The sequence below is a fragment of the Camelus bactrianus genome, chromosome 30 (assembly GCF_048773025.1).
Source record: "Camelus bactrianus isolate YW-2024 breed Bactrian camel chromosome 30, ASM4877302v1, whole genome shotgun sequence".
Taxonomy (NCBI): domain Eukaryota; kingdom Metazoa; phylum Chordata; class Mammalia; order Artiodactyla; family Camelidae; genus Camelus; species Camelus bactrianus.
In genome coordinates, this window is record NC_133568.1 from 29,992,418 (window position 1) to 30,012,626 (window position 20,209).

The 20,209-nt window shown below is 59.2% G+C and overlaps 2 protein-coding genes across 7 annotated transcripts in view; one reads left to right on the top strand and one right to left on the bottom strand.

The window, feature by feature from the left end:
- The window catches only part of LOC123618810 (voltage-gated potassium channel regulatory subunit KCNG2), a 48,733-nt gene extending 34,804 nt beyond the window's left edge, over window positions 1-13,929 (top strand). For both annotated transcript variants that reach the window (XM_074355453.1, XM_074355454.1), the window contains exon 4: window positions 12,955-13,929. In XM_074355453.1, the coding sequence (XP_074211554.1) occupies window positions 12,955-13,746 (792 nt within the window). In that variant the 3' untranslated portion in view covers window positions 13,747-13,929. The remainder of the gene's footprint in view (window positions 1-12,954) is intronic.
- Window positions 13,930-16,276: 2,347 nt separating this feature from the next.
- SLC66A2 (solute carrier family 66 member 2) overlaps window positions 16,277-20,209 on the bottom strand; it is a 42,061-nt gene continuing 38,128 nt past the window's right edge. For 3 of the 5 annotated variants that reach the window (XM_074355463.1, XM_074355465.1, XM_074355467.1), the window contains one exon: window positions 17,008-18,789. In XM_074355463.1, the coding sequence (XP_074211564.1) occupies window positions 18,582-18,789 (208 nt within the window). In that variant the 3' untranslated portion in view covers window positions 17,008-18,581. Of the gene's footprint in view, window positions 16,593-17,007; window positions 18,790-20,209 lie in introns of those variants that run through there. The other 2 variants (XM_074355464.1, XM_074355466.1) reach the window with 2 other exon arrangements.

Genomic DNA, 20,209 nt, shown 5'->3' on the forward strand with positions numbered 1-20,209 from the left:
AAGGGGAACCAGTGTAAGAGATGCCTCTTCTTTCCATGGAGGGAGGCAATTAGGTGTTTATTTATCGGTTTATTTGTTTTAATGGAGACACTGGGGATTGAACCCGGGACCTTGTGCACACTAAGCACGCTCTCTGCCGCTGAGCTATACCCCCCTACCCCAGTATCGATGACACTTTAATGTGTAACCACCTCAAACCTGTGGGGTCGGTGTCAGCTGTGTATTTGCTGGGGACTCTGGGTGGCACCTGGGCTGGAGCAGCTGGCTTGTCCGTGAGGCTTCAGCAGGGCTCGTGGGCCCCCAGGTCTCGCCCGGGATGGCTGGAGGTCTGCTCGCTGGCTCGCAAGGTGTGAGGGGCCTGGGGGGGCTCCAGCCTCTTTCCAAGACTCTGCTCGGCCCATGTGCCCACACCCTTGTCTAAAGCAGGTGGATCTTAGTTCACGAACTTGTCCCCAGGATGTCCGTACAGTGTTGGCTGCGGCCGTGGGTCCTACAGGAAACATCCGCTGGTCCTGTGGGTCTGCAGCGCGCTTGCCGGTGAGGTGGTTGTGCCGTGCGGTGTCCGCGCCTGGCCGGGTGTCTGTGCCTCCGTCCGCCGGCTGGCTGTGCTGACGCAGACGGCAGGGAGGCGCTGCTTTGCCTCGAAAAACAGCCTCCTGCTGAATCCAGTCAAGTGGCACAGAAGCGGGGACGCCAGGGCCCTTCCTGTTGGCATGGGGAGCCGCCTCCTGGCCAGGTTGTGGGCGCTGGGGAAGCACTGGCACCAGGCGGCCGCCCTCCTCCCGGCGTCTCTGCCCTGGTGGAAAGGGCACAGCTGAAACTCAGTGGCCGGTGGGTGTGGTAAAGTCGCTGCTGCCCAGGATTCTGAGGGAAGTTCACTCACTGTGCTGTCAGGGCACCGCATGGGCGGGAGGACCGAGCCCGGCTTTGGAAAGAGGGCACCCGCGGGGAACAGCAACTAAAGTCGGCGAATAAACCAAGAACAGTGGCTGCAACCCTTGTTCCATCGTCTGCGACTCAGATGGAATTCAGACTCACGACTGGAAATACCCTCTCCTGAGACGGACGCCCTCTTCGTTACTCATGGGCTGACATCAGGCCCCACGGGAGGGACCCCAGCCCAGCCCCCCGCAGAGTCCTGCCCAGGGCACGTGATCATGAGCTGGTGAGTGGAGGAGCGGTTCCGAATCGGTCCTGAGCCCCTCGCGGCATCCAGGCCTGCCCATCACTCCTCACGGGAGAGGCAGCGGAGGTTGGGCTGCAGCCGATGGGAAGACAAACTCGTTCCAACTAGGGAGGCAGAGTGTGGAACCTTGTAACAAAGTTGTCCTCGTGTGTTCACCTGTGACAGCACAGAACAGTCAGCGGCTGTTGACAGGAAAGGGAGTGGACAGCCCTGCGTCAGTGCAGATCATCTGAAATGGGGACACTTACTGTTCCCAGATGTAGGACTGTTTGCTGTTTTTAAACAGTTTGCTCTCAAGTGGATTTAATATCCCGTCTACTTTTCTGTTAGCACCACCAGAGCCTTTTGTCACAGAAAATGGGAAAAAACAAACCTCAACCCAGTTCAGTCGTTACTGTAAGTTTGTAGTTAGTGAAATGAGTTAATAAATGTTTTCTTTTAAGTACGTATGGGTGGCAGAGAGAAAACCTGCATACAAGGGCATTAATGAGTGAGTAACTCATAGGGACAGAGCATGTGCCCTTCCTGGTGTCCAGTCTGTGGCGGGCCCCCAGCTGCGGATGGCGGCTCTCTTGGCCCCCGTGGTTGGTGGGTGTCAGTGCCCAGAAAACACACAGGCAGCAGAGGGGCACGGATGTCTGAGGGTCTAATCACAGCCCAGATGAGTGCAGGGGCGTCCGTGAGCCTGGGATCTTTGGGGAGACACTCAGCGGGCGGACCCCGTGGCTGGCGTGCGGGGCGTCCAGGCTGAGAGCCCAGCGGTACCCTCGCGTTTATGAGTCACGCTGGCCGCCATGCTGTGTCCTCTCCCTCCCCCTCCACATCAGTGCAGCAAGAGCAGCGGCACGTCATCGCACAGACTCAGCAGGCTCCTTGGCAGAACTGAGGTCCCTGCATTTCTGATGCTCTGAAACGAGAACAAAGCTGTACGGAAGCGCGGCCAGTGCCAGGCCTCCTGTGACTGGTCTCGGGCCGCCAACCGCCCCCCAGCCTCTGTTACTAAAGACACTTGGCCTGGTGCGTCCATTTATTTTCACTAGAAAATCAAAGCAGGGTCAGTGCCAAATGGGCGCCTCGCTGTGGAGGCCGCGCCTTCCGAGAAGGTTCTAAAACCACTTCGTTTCCAAAAGTCCCTGGTGTCGGAGGCAGCCTGACCCACCCCCATCCATGCTCCCTGCTGCCCCGGTGGGTGTGGACGGCACCTCGCGGTGCCTGAGCCACCTCCCAGGGTCCTCCTGCCCGTTTCCCCACACCCAGACCCCGGGAGCTTCGGGCAGCTCGCAGCTGCAGGGGAGACCGGGATGAGAGCGGGAGGGCACCTGGCTCCCACAGCCCTGACTGCAGCTCTGGCCGCCCGCCTCCAGGAGACCTGAGCAGGTTTGGGGGTGCAATTGGGGGGGGCTGCCACAGGCATCATGGGAGAACCTGCTGTGTATCTCGACCCACAGCCGTCACCCCCACCACCCACCACAGGCGCCTGGACGGCCCCTCTCTGGAGGAACGTAGCTCCTGAAAGCAGAAGGTTCCACCTGCTGGTGTGGGGCCGCCCTGTCTTCTCATCTGCGAAGCCCAGGGGCCGACGAGCCCACCTGCTCAGGCAGCTTCCAGACAGTGCGTGTCGGCCCGGCAACGGAGGGGAGACTTCGGGGAAGAGAGGGTGAAGGCGGAGCCTGGAGGAACCGGGGACCCCAGGGAGCCTCATGGACACCATGGAGGAAGTGCTTGTCCGCAGGCGGACCAGACCTCGAGGAGCAGCCCAGGGAGGAAAGCGGCGGCACCCAGGTGGGAGGTGTTGGCGCACGTCTGCAGGCCGTGCAGCGGCCAGGACGGAGCTGCTGGAAGAGCAAGCATGGAGTTGGAAGCCTGGTCCAGCAGGACCCCTCACCCGCAGGAGTTCCCGGGTGAGCCGACGGAGGGAGGACCTGATGGCCCTCTGGTGTCGGAGTTGAGGACCAGGGTCCCGGGGCAGAGAGCACCCGAGCGCTTCCGCGATGGAGGGAACCAGGAGGGCACATACAAAGGGTGGACGGGCCTGGGGTGCCGGGCCTCAGGGTGGACGGGCCTAGGGTGCCAGACCTCAGGGTGGACGGGCCTGGGGTGCCGGACCTCAGGGTGGACGGGCCTGGGGTGCCGGACCTCAGGGTGGACGGGCCTGGGGTGCCGGGCCTCAGGGTGGATGGTCACTGTGGTGCTGGGCCTCAGGGTGGATGGACCTGGGGTACCGGGCCTCAGGATGGACGGGCCTAGGGTGCCGGGCCTCAGGGTGGACGGGACTGGGGTGCTGGGCCACAGGGTGGATGGGCCTGGGGTGCTGGGCCTCAGGGTGGTTGGTCACTGTGGTGCTGGGCCTCAGGGTGGATGGGCCTGGGGTGCTGGGCCTCAGGGTGGACGGTCACTGTGGTGCCGGGCCTCAGGGTGGACGGGCTTGGGGTGGCCCTCGGTGAGGCGGGCCAGGCAGCCCGGCGGTCAGTGCTCTGATTCTGACCTCTGCCCTTACATGGGTCCCTTCGGTTTGGAAACGCACTGACTCAGATTTATGCACTTTTCCACGTCAGTGTTAAAGTTTACTGGCAACACTGACAGCCTGGACGTGGTGGGCAGCCTCTGCAAAATTCCGAGTGGAAATGGCTTTCTGCCCACCGTCTACATTGGCCCCAGTAGCCGTCAAGCATGGGGGTGGAACAAAGACTTTCCAGACAGGCAAGGGCTCCGAAATTCACCTGCTGTGCACCTTTTCCTCGGAGGCTGCTGGGGGATACGCTTCAGCAGAACCATGGAGAAACCAAAAAGGAGACGGCGTGGTTATCAGATCCAAGGAGGCAAACGGAGAGGGGCAGAGAGAGCTCCAGGCCACAGCTGCCGCAGGAGGCAGAGGCCCCGGGAGGCAGGCGGGTCTCCGGCAGGAAGCAGAACATCAACGTGTTTGAACATTTCAGGAAAATGCGCCATGACTCATAGCAAGCTAAGAAATTTTAGAACAAGGCCATAAAACTTAAGGAAAAACAAAGCATTTTATGAGGGAAAGAAAGTGTAACGCAGACCACAGCTTGGCTCGGCCGCAAGCAGTATCCACACTGTCCCGCTCGTTGTAGGCGTTACCGCGAAACGTGGTCCTGCTGTTTTTGGAGGAAAGGGGTCGTGGGTGTGGGGGTGCTGGGGTGGGCTGTGTGAGAACCACACCTTCAGCTGCGCAGTCACAGGTGCACACAGCCAGATAGGGCGGAAGTGACCATCAGAGGGAACAACTGGAAATCACTGTCCGGGAGGTGGAGTAGGGGTAGGGGTGCTGTGTTTTTATTTGTCTTCTAGGTGACTTTTTAAAAGTTATATATATCTGCTACTTTTGTAAGACGAAAATTAAATTAAAAACATGTCCAGTCACCAAAACTCACTCAAGAAGGAGTAATTAACGTAAATAAACATAAGCTTATTACAGACATATAATTCATAGTTTAAAAGCTTCCAAAAAGAAAACTCTAGTCGCAGATGGTTTCACTGGCGAATTCTACCAAAAGTTTAAGGAAGAAATAATACCAATTCTACACAATCTCTCCCAGAAAACAGAAGAGAACGTTTCCAATATTATCCTGGCACCAAACCAGGCGAAGACAGTACGAGAAAAGAAACAGCTCGGAGCAGCGTCTCTCATGAATATAGATACCAAATCCAGCAAAATATTAGTAAATCAAGCGTGGCAATATATAAAGGGGTGGCACATCATGACGAAGTGGAGGTTTCCAGGAAAGCAAGCCTGGCACAACTTTTGAAAATCAATCAGTGTAATTCATAATATTAACACACAAAAAGAGAAAAGCTGTCTGATCATCTCAGTAGACGTAGAAAAAGCATTTGACAAAATTCAATATCCATTCATGATTAAAACAAAACGCTTCTACCGTCTAGAAGTAGAAGGGAATTTTGCAGCCTGATGGGGAACCCGCAGCTGGTGGTTTTCCTGAAGACGAGAGACGAACGGTGGCCTCGCCCCCACCATGGGGAGTGAAGCCTCGTCAGCATCGCACCAGAGATCCTCACCAGGCAACGAAGAAGAGACAGGAAGAACAGATTCACGCTGGGAAAGGAAGCAATAAAACTATGAACACGAAAAACCCCAGGAAACCCACGAAGAAGCCTGTAGGGCAAATAAGGGCACTTACCTGCGATCAGCACCCGGTCGTTTCCCCAGGGAGGAGAAAGCTCGTCTCCACACGCAGACCTGCATGTGACCTGCGTGCCAGGCTTTGAAATAGCCCCGGACTGGACGGAACCCACTCACTCCTGCAGCACAGATGAAGGGACACACGGGGCCATCCATACAGCGAGCCGGCCAGCAGCACAGGAGAGCAAGCTGCTGGGGCCCAGGTGACCCGAAGAGGGAGACCCAGCTCAGAGGCCGCCTGGGGTGGGGTTGCGCTCACAGCGGGGCGAGGGGGTCGGCAGTTGCGGAGTTAGGGAGGGGCAGCACGGGGCCTCGGGGATGGCAGTGGTGGTCAGCGCTCCACCTGCTTGTCCCACGGGAGAGGTGACCCTCCACCTGAGGCTTGGGCACATTTCTGACGGTCCCTGAGCCGCTCCCCAAACCGGCATTTCCAGGGTGAGTGTGCACCTGCCGTGAAGGCCCTTACATGTGTTTGTGAGGCGTCTGTGCAGATTTTTTACTCTTGGAATCACCCTGGCCTCCAGTCCTCGGCCTGGGGTGGTGGCCCGGGTGACCCTGTGCTGGTGGGGAGGGGGTTAAGTCTGCGTAGCTCCCTGAGGGAACGACTCAGTGACTTCTGCTAAACGTGAAAGCGCGCCTGTCTGACAGGCCGAAGCCGTCACGGCCCTGGAGAAACGCTCGCAGTTTGGGTTGGTTGGTTAGTTGGTTGGTTTTTTTGGCGCTGGTGGACAATACCGTTTACCGAAGGTTTAAAGGCAGGCACCAAACCCAACATGCGGCCTTGCGATGCCCAGATATGCGGGGCCGTGGAAGGCACGTGGCCACACAGCCCAGCACCCTGTGTCCACGTCTGTAATCAGCTCAGACTCAACATGGTCACAGAGCTGCTTCCTTGGGGGCAGCTGGCCTTCAGTTCTTGAGCCACAAGTGGTAGAGGAGCGCCCAGTCCCTCTTCTAGAAAGAGAACACATTAAAGGGAGGGGAGGACCCAGTCCCGGGGCACCACCTGCTGGGGCATCACGTGCAGACTCGGGCTGGTGCTGAGGTCTTGGCCGCCAGGGACCCAGTGCCCGGGGAGGTGGCAGTGCCGCGGGGAGGTCCCGGGGAGCCCAGGGAGGGCGTCAGGCAGGCCTGGGGGGTGGGGTTGGTGCCCGGTGGTGGGAGCTGCAGCCAGTTAGTTGGTTGGGAAGGGGCGGGGGTCCTGCCGTCTGAAGAGCCGGTGGGGGGTGGGGGCTGGGCCACTCCCCTCAGACGTGCTCCTGGCCTCCTGCCCTAGAGGATGACTAGGCGGTCCCCTCCTGTTCAGTGGACCCCTCTGTGCCTAGGACCCCTCACCTCTTTCACAAGGTTTACAGACTCTCAGGCCCCGCAGTCTGAGGAAGCCTTTGCTGGAACCTTTCCCCGGCACCCTGCCCCCTCCCAACATCCCAGCCTCCTGGGGGTGGGCCCGCTGTTTTTCAGCCCTCAGCCCCTCAAGTCGTTCCCCATCCACAGCCTCAATGCAGCCCTCTCCACCAGGTTGTCCAAGCTCTTGTCCGGGCCCTCCTGGCAGCTGTGGCCTCCACGTGGCTGGACCCGGAGTCCCTGTGGGAACTTCCACTCTGCACAGCTCCGCCGTCGCCTTAACCTCATCTCCGCCTGGTCGAGGTCATCTCCACCCCAGTCTGTGGGTCCCCACATCCTAACCTTCCACTTCCAGCCCCACCTCTCAGCCTCCCTGCCTCCAGTCTCCGCCCACGCAGCCTCCATCCACCAGAAATCTTTCCTGAGGGCACTGCAGGTCAGTCCTGGGCTGCCTGCATGTCCCTGCCTCTTCTCCCCACCTCTCAGGACCCCCTTGTCTGTGGGGGACCCTCCTTCCAGGGGCCTTCCTCCTCCTGCCAGCTTGGTATTGGCATCTGGTCCGCTTGAGTGGCGGGCCTGGAGCTGGGGGTTCCTCAAGTTGAGCACGCCTGCCCTCAGCCCCTAGCCCAACGGCAGCTGGAGGTAGAGGGTAGGGGCTCCAGTGTGGGGCAACCCAGCCACAGAAGGGGGCTCTGGGTCCTGGGGTTCCTCCGGTGTTACTCCCTGTTCCCTCTGTGGAGCCGACAGCTGCTTGGGATTCTGAGGGGAGCCCTTCTCCTGGGCTCCAGGGGCTGTTGTTACACTGTTGGTCGGAGATATCCCCGCATTTCCTGTGGGAACAGCACAGGGAAAGTGAAGGGCAGTGGAGGGCACCAACCCCCCCCCCCCAGCTGAAGAACAGAAACAGGTCTGCCACTGCCCACGGGCATCTAGGAGTTGGGGGTCCACTCTCTCTCCTTCCAGAAGCAACTGCCCCCATCTCTGTGTCCTCCTCAAGCCCCCAGGACCAGAGCCCTTCCCTCCCACCCCCGACAGCAGATGGACTGAAGCTGTCAGCAGGATACCCCATCCAGCCACATGGTCCGTCCCAGATGGGAACAGCGTGACCAGAGGAGGAGACGAAAGGGACCTGCCAGCACCAGGCTAAACGGGCAGAATTTAAAAGGTGCCACTCGGCTCAGCAGAGGGGCCAGCGCCCTGGGACCCCAGCCCCACCAAGGCCATGTGACAACTGTGTGAAATTCATGGGGGGCACCAGTGGCCTGGTTACGGGGGGCCCAGCTGGCAGCAGAAAGCCTTCAAACCCGATGAACCAGCAGAACGTAGATCTGCCACTGACCCGGTTTTGGCCAAATAGGCTAGACGTGTCAAATTATGATAAGTGAGGGTCGTTTTCTGGGTTAAAAGTTCCAGATATAGCTCCCTCCAGTTACCCTGTGTGGCTGGTCCTTAAGCATGCGGGTTGGGGGTGGCTCACAGCACTCAGGGACCAGTCTGTCTCTGGGTGGGCGCACAGGGGCCACTCTTCATGCACGGGGCGAGGGGCCACCTTCCCTGGCCGCCCCCAGAGTCTGCATCTCTCCTCTTCCTGCACGGTGGTGTCTGCAGCCTCCTGGATGGGGCTTCCAGCTACACTCGGCCGAGAGCTGCCTGCCTGCTGAGATGCTGTGGAACAGGAGCCTGAGGTCACCCAGACAAGGGGGTGTCATGTCAGGTGTCTCTGGGGCTGTGGGTCACAGGCCCCCAAGTGTCCCTTGGGCTGAGCAGGTGAGGCAGGTGGGGCTGCAGCCAACTCCACCCCTCCTCCACCCCATCACCTTCCATCCCCCAGTGTGGCCGGTCCCCTCCTGAGCCCTTCCTCCTGCCAGGGCTTTCTAACCATGTCCCAAGGCCACAGCTGCCTCTTGGTGCCTGAATCCTGTTTTCCTGCTGGTTCCGTGAGGCTGGAGCTTCTGTGTCCTGAGGCCCCAGGCCTAGCAGGAAGTCCCTGCTGGTTCCTGTCCAGGCCCTGTGCCCAGGTGTCAGCGCTGCCGGGGCGGTGCTCCAGCCTCCCTGAGCCCGACACAGGGGCAGCCCCCAGGCTCACCCTCAGGGCTCGGAGCTCCCCCCAGCCCCATGAGGCTCAGGAGGGAACTCAGCTTTTCCACTAGCAGCCCCCATAAGAGGGTCTGAGACCCAGATGGTGTGGGGGCCCTTCATCCGGGCTCAAGCTGCCACCATCTGTTTGAGGACAGACCTGCCCAGTCGCGTCCAGGGATTTATACCAAAGCTGTGACCCGCCTAGGGCCCACCCTTGTGTCCGGGGCCACGTGGGGAAGTCAGCACGTGGCCAGTGTCTCCAGACAGGACGATGAGGGTGATGAGAGCAGAGGTGCCGGCGTGGTTCCAAAGGCTCAGGAACAGGAGTGCTGGCCGGCTCCGCTCCACACGCACGAGTCGCCGGGGCAGCACGTGTGCAGGGCCGAGGTCCGCAGGGGGCCCCAGCTCCCTTGTAGACCAGCGATGAACTGGCGCCTGGCTCAGGAGGCAGCCCTGAAGGGTCCCACTCACTCCATAGCCCTAGAGCACCAAAGCTGGCGCCACAATGTCTGCAGAACCGAGACCCACTACGGGGGAGCCAGCAGGCGGGTCCTCAGCTGCCATCTGCGGTGATGGAAGCTCACACTCTGGCTGGGCGGGGCTCGGAGGTACACGACCTGGGGTTGGGGGGGACAGTGCAAGGCTCCCTGGGGGCTGAGCGGGCCTGGCCCCAGGTCCTCGCACCTCCAGCGTGAGCTTGGCCCATAACACAGAGCAGACAGCATGGGAGGCGTCTGCTGAGTCTGAGGGTCTCCCGACATTTCCTCCAGGCCCTCAACAGTGACAGGGGTCACCTAGGCACAGCATTTGGGTTGGCGGGGTCTCAAGGTCAGAGGTGAGACATGGCCAGGCAGGGCCCGCCTCTGGGCAGCATGCAGTGGTCTGCAGGCTCTCTGTCTTCAGTTCCATCAGCAGATACCTCTGGACTCCCCTGCACGGGGAGTCCCTCTGTGGCCCCGGCGAGTTATATCCACACTCTCCCACACCCAGCCAGCCACACACTCTGGGATTAATTAATAAGTCTTTTTTTTAAAAAAATAGCTTTATTGATATATAATTCACATACCGTGCAATTTGCCCACTTAGGACAGACAATTCAGTGGTTTTTAGTACTTTTACAGGGCTGTGCAGCCATCACCACGGTCTGATTTTAGAGCATTTCTGTCACCCAGAAGAGACCTGTGCCCTCAGCACTCATACCCCTGGTCCTTCCCTCTTGCCGCCAACCTGGAGCAACCTGAGTCCACGTTGTCTGTACATTCCCTTGTTCTAGATCAGTGGGCTGGAACCATCCAGCATGTGTCCCGTGTGACTGGATTCTTTCTCTCCAGGGTCCATCTGCGCTGTAGCAGGAATCGGCACTCACTCCTTCCCAGTAAAGTCCCACCGTGCGGATCCACCAAGTCTGGTTTATCCGTTAACCAGCGATGGACATGTGGCTGGTCTCCACTTTTTGGCTGCTGTGGGTCAGGCTGCCATGAACATTCGTGTACAGGCCTCTCTGTGCACACGTGTGTTCACTGCTCCGGACACACACCTGGGAGTGGACTCGCTGGGTCGTGGGGTCGCTCGGTGTTTAGTCATCTGAGGAACAGTTGGACTCCCTTCCCCAGTGACTGGACTCCTGCCTGCATCAGCAGGGCACAGGGCTCTGTTTTCTCCGCACCGTCTCCACCCTGTTGTCACCCGACTGCCTCCTCTTGGCCGTCCTGGTGGCTGTGAGGTGGGATCCTCAAGTGCTTTTAATCTCCCTTCCCCAGTGGTTCGTGGTGTGGGTCTCCTTTTCATGTGCTTCTTGGCCATTCATGTATCTTCTTCAGAGAAATGTCTGTTCAGATTCCCTGCACGTTTGTTCACTGGGTTGTCTCTTCCATCGTTGAGTTTATACATGCTAGACCCAAGTCCCTCATCAGACACATGATTTGCATATATACCCTTCCATTCTGTGGACTGCCCTTCACTTTCCAGATGCTCTGGGTTAGTCAGCTAGGGCTGCCAGAACAAAAAACCACAGATTATGTGACGTAAACAACAGAAATTTGTTTTCTTACGGTTCCAGAGGCTGAAGGCTGAGATCCACATGTTGGCAGGTTGGTTTCTCCTGAGGACAGCAGCCTTCTCCCTGTGTCCTCCCGTGGACCTACCTGTGTGTGCACATTAACCCCCTCTTCTTATAAGGACACCAGTCCGGTTGGATTAGGGTCCACCCACGTGACTTCACTGTAACTTCTTACCTCTCTAGAGACCCCGTCTCCAAATACAGTCACCTGAGGTGCTGGGAATCAGGGAACGTTTGAATTTTGAAGAGAAGTTCAGGCCATAACAGTGTCCTTTGAAGCATGTAAGTTTCAAGTTTTAGATGTGATTAGGTTTAATTTGTCTAATTTATCTTGTTTGCTTGTGCCTTTGGTATCAGATCTGAGAAGGCTCTGCCAAATCCAAGGTCATAGAGATTGTGGAATCACTTCTTTCCAGCCTAGAGAGCTTCCTTTAGAACTTTTCATAAGGCAGCTCTACCAGAAAGGAATTCTCAGCTTTCGTTTACCTGGGAAAGTCCTCATGTCACGCTGACTTTTAATGACAGCTTGGCTGGGGTGGGGTTCCCGGCCAGGCGCGCGTTTCCCAGGCGCCTTGAAGGCGTCGCCCCGCTGTGTTCTGGCTGAGATGCTGGCGCGTCAGTCTCTCTGTGGGCCTCTCTTTCAAGACTCTCTCCGTGTCTTCGCATTCAGCACCTCCTGGGTGTGTCTCTCTGATCTCTCTCTGTTTATCTGCCTGGAGTTCATCGAGCTCTGGGATGTACAGGGTTTTCAGTAGGTTTGGGAAGTTTCCTGCCACTGTTTCTCCAGGCCCGTCTCCTTTCTTCTCTCCCCTGTCCTGCTGACACTTGCTGACCATGAGCGCCCGCCCGCTGGGTGGGGCCCCGGCTCCTCCTCTCTGTTCTCAGCCTCCGTGCCCTCCGCCCACCCGCCGGCAGGCTCACTGGTTCTGTCTCCAGATGGTTTGCAACAACTGCTGAGCTCCTCCAGTGAGGTTCTGGCTTTTGTACTTTTCAACTTCAGAATTTCCATTTGGTTCTTTTAAAATTTTCCTTGATTGATTTTCTCCCTCTGCTGCACTGGACTGTCACCATGCTGTCTACCACTTCTCGAATCAAGCTTCCTTAGTTCTGTGAACATACTGATAATGGCTGTTCTGAAATTTTTGTCAACTCTGACATCTGGTCACTCACATAGACCGTTTCTGTTGCCTGATTTCCCCTCATGTACCAGGCCAACTTTACTGTTTCTTTACCTGCCCTATGACTTTTTATTGGAAAGTGGACATTTTAGATGCGACAGTTTAGGACGCTGCATATGATACTGCCCTCTCCTGCCCGCCCCCCTCAGGGCCTGTTCCTGCCATTGCCTTGTTGGTTTAGTGATTGGTTGGATTATTTTAGTGACGTTTATTCTTGCCCCTGCACCTGCCACACACACACCACATACCTACACACTCCCCATACACACCTACACACACACCCCTGCACACCCAAACACCCACACACCGGTGCACAAACACCCACACACAGTGTTCAGCCCTAGCTGTCGCTCCTCCGGGAGGCACAGCTTGGGCGCCCAGTCACCCCAGGAGGTCACTGGTTCTGGTGGGACTTTGGTCTCTTTCCCTGACCACACCCACCTTTCTCAGCCACACCCCCTGGGACTCAGCCCACTTGGAGGGGGCGGGCGGGGAGCCCCTAGCTCTCAGCTGCAGCCTCTGGGGTGGAGCCCCCTCCTCACTGAGCCAGAGGCTGGGGAAAGGGGAGGAGTTTGGGTTCACATATCAAAGACGCTCCTTTTTAAACGAATTCCCGTAGATTTCCTTGAATAGGCGTTTCATTTGCTGTAGTCCTAGGACCGTTTCCAGAGACTTTACGTGGTTGCTTTTTAACGATTTTCTCCAGTTTTGTTGAGAAGCAGGTCAGCTGAGCTTCTGCTCTCATGCCGGAAGCCGAGTTCGGGGTAAATCTTTTTTTTTTTTTTAAACCAAGAATTGGGCTTTTTTGGCTACAACCCTTGCCCCTGCAGGGGCACACGTGCCTGGGTGGGCGTCGGGAGGAAGGGTAGCCCGGGAGTGACATCCCTCCCTGGGGAACCCAGGAAGCAGGCCACCCTGCCCCCAACACGTGTACCCCCTCTCCCCGCAGGGCGAGTGCTCCCCCAAGTGCCGCAACCTGTTCGTGCTGGAGACGGTGTGCGTGGCCTGGTTCTCTTTCGAGTTCCTGCTGCGCTCGCTGCAGGCAGAGAGCAAGTGCGCCTTCCTGCGGACGCCACTCAACATCATCGACATCGTCGCCATCCTGCCCTTCTACGTGTCGCTGCTCGTGGGCCTGGCGGCGCGGCCGGGCGCGGGCGGCAACAAGCTGTTGGAGCGCGCGGGGCTGGTGCTGCGGCTGCTGCGCGCGCTGCGCGTGCTCTACGTCATGCGCCTGGCGCGCCACTCGCTGGGGCTGCGCTCGCTCGGCCTGACGGTGCGGCGCTGCGCGCGCGAGTTCGGGCTGCTGCTGCTCTTCCTCTGCGTGGCCATGGCGCTCTTCGCGCCGCTCGTGCACCTGGCCGAGCGCGAGCTGGGCGCGCGCCGCGATTTCTCCAGCGTGCCGGCCAGCTACTGGTGGGCCGTCATCTCCATGACCACCGTGGGGTACGGCGACATGGTGCCGCGCAGCCTGCCCGGCCAGGTGGTGGCGCTCAGCAGCATCCTCAGCGGCATCCTGCTCATGGCCTTCCCTGTCACCTCCATCTTCCACACCTTCTCGCGCTCCTACTCGGAGCTCAAGGAGCAGCAGCAGCGCGCCGCCAGCCCCGAGCCGGTCCTGCGTGAGGACAGCACGCGCTCTGCCTCCGCCTCCGCAACGGAGGACAGCTCGCAGGGCCCCGACGGTGCCGGACCGGCTGGGGACTCCTCGGACGGGCTGTGGCCGCGGGCAGGGCCGGCCTGACCCCGGGGGGCCGCCCGGCTGTGACTCGGCGTGGACTCGGCTGAGGACTCGGCTCCTCGCAAGCTTTAGAAACAGCACCACGGTGCTCGCCTCCCCCGCGCGCGGAGGGGCCGGGGGCTACCGCGGGGGCCCAGCTTCTGCGGCCGCGCGTCCGGTCCACGTGCATGCTGCTCGACCCGCGCTGCGCGGCACTCGGCCCAGGGCCGACCCCAGCCTGACTCGGGGGCCAGAGCCATCCTGTGCTTTGAGTAAAGAGTCTAAGTCCTGTGAGCATCACCAGCCTGTTCACTCTCCTCTTACGTCCCTTTGGAGTTCTGACTCCACGGCTAGCTAAAAATAAACTCAGCACATCCCAGAAATTCCAAGCCTGTAGCAAATGCCAGAAGGCCTCACTTGTCCCCAGGCCTCACCCTGACCCTCCCCTGCTCTTCAGCCCAGGCAGTTGGGAAGCACAGCGCGGGTGGGGCACAGTGCGGAGGGGCAGCCCCCTGGAGCAGTGCAGTCATCGTCCCTGGAGCAGTCCCTTCCTGCTCCTGCAGCATCACCCACAGTAGGCAAAGCCCAAGTCCCTGCCAAGTGACAGGGACGGAGGTGTGACACAGCTCCTTGCTGGGTTCCAGCCCTGACCTCTGACCTTCCTTCAGGGCACCAGCTCCACGGGGATCTTCCTGGACCCCTCCTCATTCTCCCCTGAAAATGTGCAGCAAAGCTGGAGGCCTGCATGTCAGCCAGCCCCACGTCATCCCTTGCGGCGCCTCTCTGCCCCTGGGTGGGCAGCTGCTGCAAGCTGGCCCTGACAGGAGAGCCCTCCAGTGCCGCACTCCTCGTTCTGCACGGCTGGTCCTTCAGGAGGAAACTGCTTCCTTCTGTGCAGGGGAGCTTGCTGACTCACCACCAGGACCTTCACAAATATTCAAAGTTGTCCCTCCAAGGGCCAGGTCAGTGATGCAGTGACCCAAGGGAGCTGTTCCATCCCCACCTTCCCACCTTGCTGCACTGGTTCTAAGGGTGCAAGAGAGCCCTGCAGGACCACAGGCCACCTCAAGTCCTGTGATGAGGTGCCCATCTGCCCCTGGCTTCCCTGCCCCTTTTCCCCTAACCCACCCTGCCCCTCCCACACGGGCATAGTCCTCCCGCTGGGCTCTGCTGGCCGTGGTCTCGGTTTCTCCATCCGTGTAAGGGGGCCAGGAACTCTCCAGGTCCACACCTGCCTGTGTCTCACACACACCAAGTAAATCCACACTGAAAACGCTTACTATGGGACGGAGCTGTGTGATTCCTGCAAGATGTGCTGTTCACACAGCTGCTTCTTTGGCAGGCTGCTTCAAGCGCTCCAAAGCACTGCAGGAGGGAGGCCAGGAAATGCATGCGCACGCGCACGCGCACGCGCACACGCACACACACACACACACACGTGCTCTGCAGTCCTGGCAGACTTGCTGACTCTGGAGGGCACTGGCGAGTGCTTGCTCTGGCCAGTAACCTGCCCCAAACCACTGGGCCAGCTGAGTGGGGCAGAGCACACTTCTCTGTGCCTCAGGTTCCCCACCGGCAAAACCAGAGTGACCACAAAGAGCCTTCTGGCTCCACATCCCCAAGATGCAGAACTCTGGTCCCTCCCAGAGGTCTCTGGTTTGCCTGAAAATGCCAATAAGGCCATTAAGGGGGGTGATTTGTGTCTGTGACATTCCAGGAACCACCAAACACCCTCTCACCCTAATCCTAATCAAACACATCCTTACCCTTACCCTAACCCTCAGGGCTGCTTTCTGCACATGCTATACATTCTTCCTTGTGCCTGGACAGGCCCTCTGCCCACCCTGGCTAACCCACGTGTGCTTTGGGGGTCCTGGGGGGGCCACTCAGACTGAACATGGTAGCTCCAGGACTGAGCATGCTCCACTGTCAATGTTGGGGGGTCTAAAGTTTTATGCCACCACAGTAGGCAGTTCCTCATTGCAGGGGAGAGGACACCCCCCACGCCCCCTGCCCCTAGTTTCTTCTCAGCCAGGTGGACACTGGGACCGCGGCGGCAAGAGCAGCTGTGGGCTGGGTCACAGCACCGTTTGCAGCTCCTTATCCACTCTAAGCTTTCAGAGGCTCAGCTGAATGAAATGGACTTTGTCACTCAGCCCAGGACCACCATTTTGCCCCCTTTCCAAAGTGCTGTCCTTGCTCAGAGGATGACCCATAAAAATAAACAGGGCATGTAGGGCTTGGGGGGAAAAGTGACCCTCATGTATTTTTGGGCTGGAAATCCCACTTCTTGGGGGGCTATTAAAAACTTCTGCCCTTTCCCCAGAGGATGGCTGTGTCCAGAGCTCAGGGTACAGAGCTGCTCCTCTCAGCCGGAGCAACAGCTGGGCCTGTGGAATAGCTCTTCCTGCCCTGTCTCTGAATGAAGTTCCAGGGAGCCCTAAGAGGAACACAGGTGCCCTTTCTGGGCCATTTCTCTGCTCATCAGTGAAGTCACAGAAAGAGGCTTCAGGTAGGTTCTCGGGAACAAAGATGAGTTCCCCAAAAAGGCACCTCTGTGTATCTTGATTTTTACTATCTGAATTCTTACTATATTAATTTTTAAATTAAAGTAGCCGATTTCAGTAACACATCATTAGACGAAAATAAAAATGCAGCCCAGAGCAGGACCCCTGCCCCACTTCATTCAGCCGCGGGCTCCAGGATCCACACTCAGGCTCCCGCCGCCTGGGGAACGCCACAGCGTCACCACCTTCGTCAGCTCCAGGGCCAGTGCAGAGGCTGGGGTGACTCGTCCAAAAATTTTAAAATATATCACTTTCACATATTTTGACTTCCTGATTTTTTTTTAATCTTGCCTCCAGTGTACCCTACATGAAAAAAAAAAAAAAAAAAAAACGCTCAGCACAAATGGCTCCACCCCTATATGCCATACGAATTGTCAGTGTTCCTTTCCTCTTGGCCTTTAAAGGAGACACTCTCCATCCTTGTGAGGCACCTGCAGTCCAGGGAACTGTGTGACTTGGCTGAGACCAGGGTGCTGGCACAAGGTGGTCACTGACCAAGGGTGGTCTCCCATGGGGCCAGAGCTGCACTGCGGGGATGGGGCGCGTGCCCAGCCCTTCCCCAGAGACCTGGGGGGTGAAATGAGGACAAGATGGATTCCCTGCTCTGTCCCGGGCCCCCACGCCGCCTCCACTCTCGAGGCTGCACTGGGTCCGCGTGCGGTTCGCTCAATGACATTCACATTGCAGACGGCCGGTACTCCCATGTGCGGCACATCAGTCACGGTGGAAGCCAGTGAGGTTTTAATTTGGAGGCAATTACTGCTACAGACATCTCCCTTCATTTATAAAAAGTAAACGTTTTCAAAGCATCCTGCAGGCCAGAGAATGGAGCAAGACCCTCCAACATTCAGGAGTTTTTGAGGAAAACTCAAGAGGAAGAAACAGCTCTGCAGGTTTTCCACTGGCCACCGTAGACGGTAGAGCTTTGGTGCTGGCCGCAGACAGCGTGGACACTGCAGAGCCACCCTCCGCCCAGCAGAAGGGGAAGCACTGCCTGTGGGAAGCCCACAGAAGCATCTAGAACACTCGCCCTGTGGGGTCCAGAGCTGGCCCAGGGCTGCTGCGCAGGCGAGATGCTCGTGTAACTGAAGAGGGGGGCCAGTGTCAGACAGCGGCCGCACCACAGCCAGACGCAGCGGACATGAGGTCTGTGTAGACGGGAGGACGGCGGCAGGGCCCCCGTGCAGGCCTGAGAGCTCAGAGTGTGTGTGGGTTGGGGGGGACCCACATTAGAAGCAGGGACACCCCGCACAGCACAGGGACACTGCCTCACTGCCCCCCTGGTCCTAGAAGCGGACGTCTAAGGCTGTGTGCTGCAGGTGCACAATTCCCAAAATGACAGGGATGGCCAGTGCGTCTGCCCAGCCCCAGACCTGGGCCCCCGGCCTTCCCAGGAGCCCACAGGGGCTGCTGCATCCCCCCGACACCCCCAGGACTCATGGAGAACTCCAGGCCCTGGTTCCAACACCCCAGCACTCACTCTGGCCAGGGCCCATTGGCAGATGAGGGCTTGCCCCTCGACCCAGTGGGGTCCACACCAGCATCTCGCAGGAGGAGCCCAGAGTAGCAACAAGGCCCCTGGGCCCCACTGCTGAGCCGGGATTCAGTCCTGTGAGGCAGCTGTGCTGAAGGTGACCCTGGAAAGGCCACCTCTGGCCACACACACAGGAGCACACGTGACAACTTTAGCATATTCCAGCACTTCTCCACGTGGGCCAGGCGCACACAAAACCCCATCCCTGCCATGACTGACCCTCTGCCACCCGTGGGCACCAGGGCCCCACCCCCAGGCCATTCTGAGACAGCAGGAACCGCATGCAGGCTTCTCCGGGCACCACTTCTCACTCCGACCCCACCCCCACCAAGTCTGGCCCAAGTCAGGGATCCCTGGGCCCAGGCTGCAGGCCTTCTAAGCTCCACCAGCCACGTCCAGGCCACTGCGGCTGAGACACGAGTTTTCCCAACACCCTTGGTCCTGCAGAGCCCGGGTCTGCCTCTTCCAGGCTCCGGGCCGGGGCTGCTTTGCATGGACATGGGCGAGAAGACTTGCTTTCCCATCACCTTGAGCCCAGGGGTGCAACCCGCTCGCACGCGTCCTGGGGTGAGAAAGCACAGACATCAGTGCCCGGGCCCCCACCAGCCCCCCCGGGAGCCCAGAGGCCGAGCGCGAGCCCGACAGCCAGGACACCATCTCAGGGCGCAGCGGTGCCTGCCTGCCCCACGCGGGGAGGACAGGTGGCTGGGCCGGTGCCTGCAGCGAGCAGTCCCATGTCCTCATCCTCCCCGGCTGCCTCAGAGGGCCTTGGCGCTGGCAGGGTGCGCCGTGTGGGGGGCCGGCTTTGGGGGATGGCGGGCGAACGCGTAGGCCTGCCCCAGGATGGCCAGGTCCACCAGCACCTGCAGCAGGCCGCACACTGAGAACTGCAGGGGTGCCCCGTTCAGCAGGAAGTACGCCGTCTTGAAGGTGTCGCCACTAGTCCACATGAGGACCATCTTGATGCTACGGAGACACAAGCGGGGGTCAGCGACATGCCAGGTCAAAAACATAAACCAGGGGTCAGGGATGTAAACCAGGGGTCAAGGATGTAAACCAGGGGTCAGGGGACATGCTGGGGTCAAAGACATAAACCAGGGGTCAGAGACATAAGCCAGGGGTCAAAGACGTAAACCAGGGGTCAGCGACGTAAACCAGGGGTCAGGGACGTAAACCAGGGGTCAGGGATGTAAACCAGGGGTCAAGGACGTAAACCAGGGGTCAGGGATGTAAACCAGGGGTCAGGGGACACACCAGGTGGTCAGGGCAGCCAGACCCACCCTCCTGTCCCTGCCACGAGGCCACCGCGTGCATGGCCACAGGGACAGCAAGGCCCTTCAGCTGGAGGAGCCCCAGCTCTCCAAGGCAGGGAAGGGGCAGGGACAGGGGCTGAGCACCATGGCCTCACACACACTCTGTCCTTGCTGGCTGCAGGCCCTCCAGGTGTGTGCCCTCAGGAGACACGCGGTGGCCTCAGGCAGGGCAGGGACGACCATCACCTCCTCATGCCCCTCCCTGCCCAGCGGCCCTCGGCCCCCAGGTGGTGGCCCCCTCCCCGCTCCGCACCTGGGGTGCTGAGGAGGAAACCAGGGCGGCCGGCGAAGCAGAGTGAAGCAGCTGCTCTTGGGAACTCCCGCCCCGCCCAGGCCCCTTACTCAGAACAACCTGAGGGTGAGTCTGTTTCTAGTCACTGGTGCCGCTGCCCCCCTAGCCTCAGCTTGGTCCCTGTGGCACAGAGGGGACCCTGGTCACCAATCACTAATGTCCACACACACCTTCCCACACGTGGCATCTGACGCTTGGCCTGCGAGGTAATGAGCATTAGCACCATCATGTTTTCCTGCATAAAATGTAAATCAGACCCAGCTGCACAAGCAGGCTGACCTCTTACGGCCAGTTACACCAGTCTGGGGCAGGGAGGAGGGGACTCCCAAGAGGACAGACTGCAGGTCGGAGCTGCAGACACTGGGTCAAGGAGCCGTCCGGGCCGCAGGCACAGCGGGCACCTGAGCTTCTGGAGGAGCCCCATCCACTCCAGAGCCTCAGCTCTGGGAGGCCTCTGAGCCCCAGTTCAGCTCTCATCCTTTATAAAACCAGGGCAAGGAGCCGTGTCCTCTGCCCAGTCAGTGCAGGGGTGCCCGCTGGAGGGTCAAACCGAGCACGCAGAACCAGGCCAGAAAGTGGACGCTTCTCCTGACCTCCACCCACCCCCGGGGTCCTCACTGGGAGAAGGAGAGGCGCAGAAGGCCAGGCTCCCGCTGGACTCTGGGCCGGGCTCCCCGACTGCGCAGCCCAGGGCGGCGTACTTGGCTGGTCTTGCTGGCTCACGCAGTGTCTAAAGATCTTTTGTTTCTAGTTAGCTGGTGACGAATTCCTCATTAAAAGT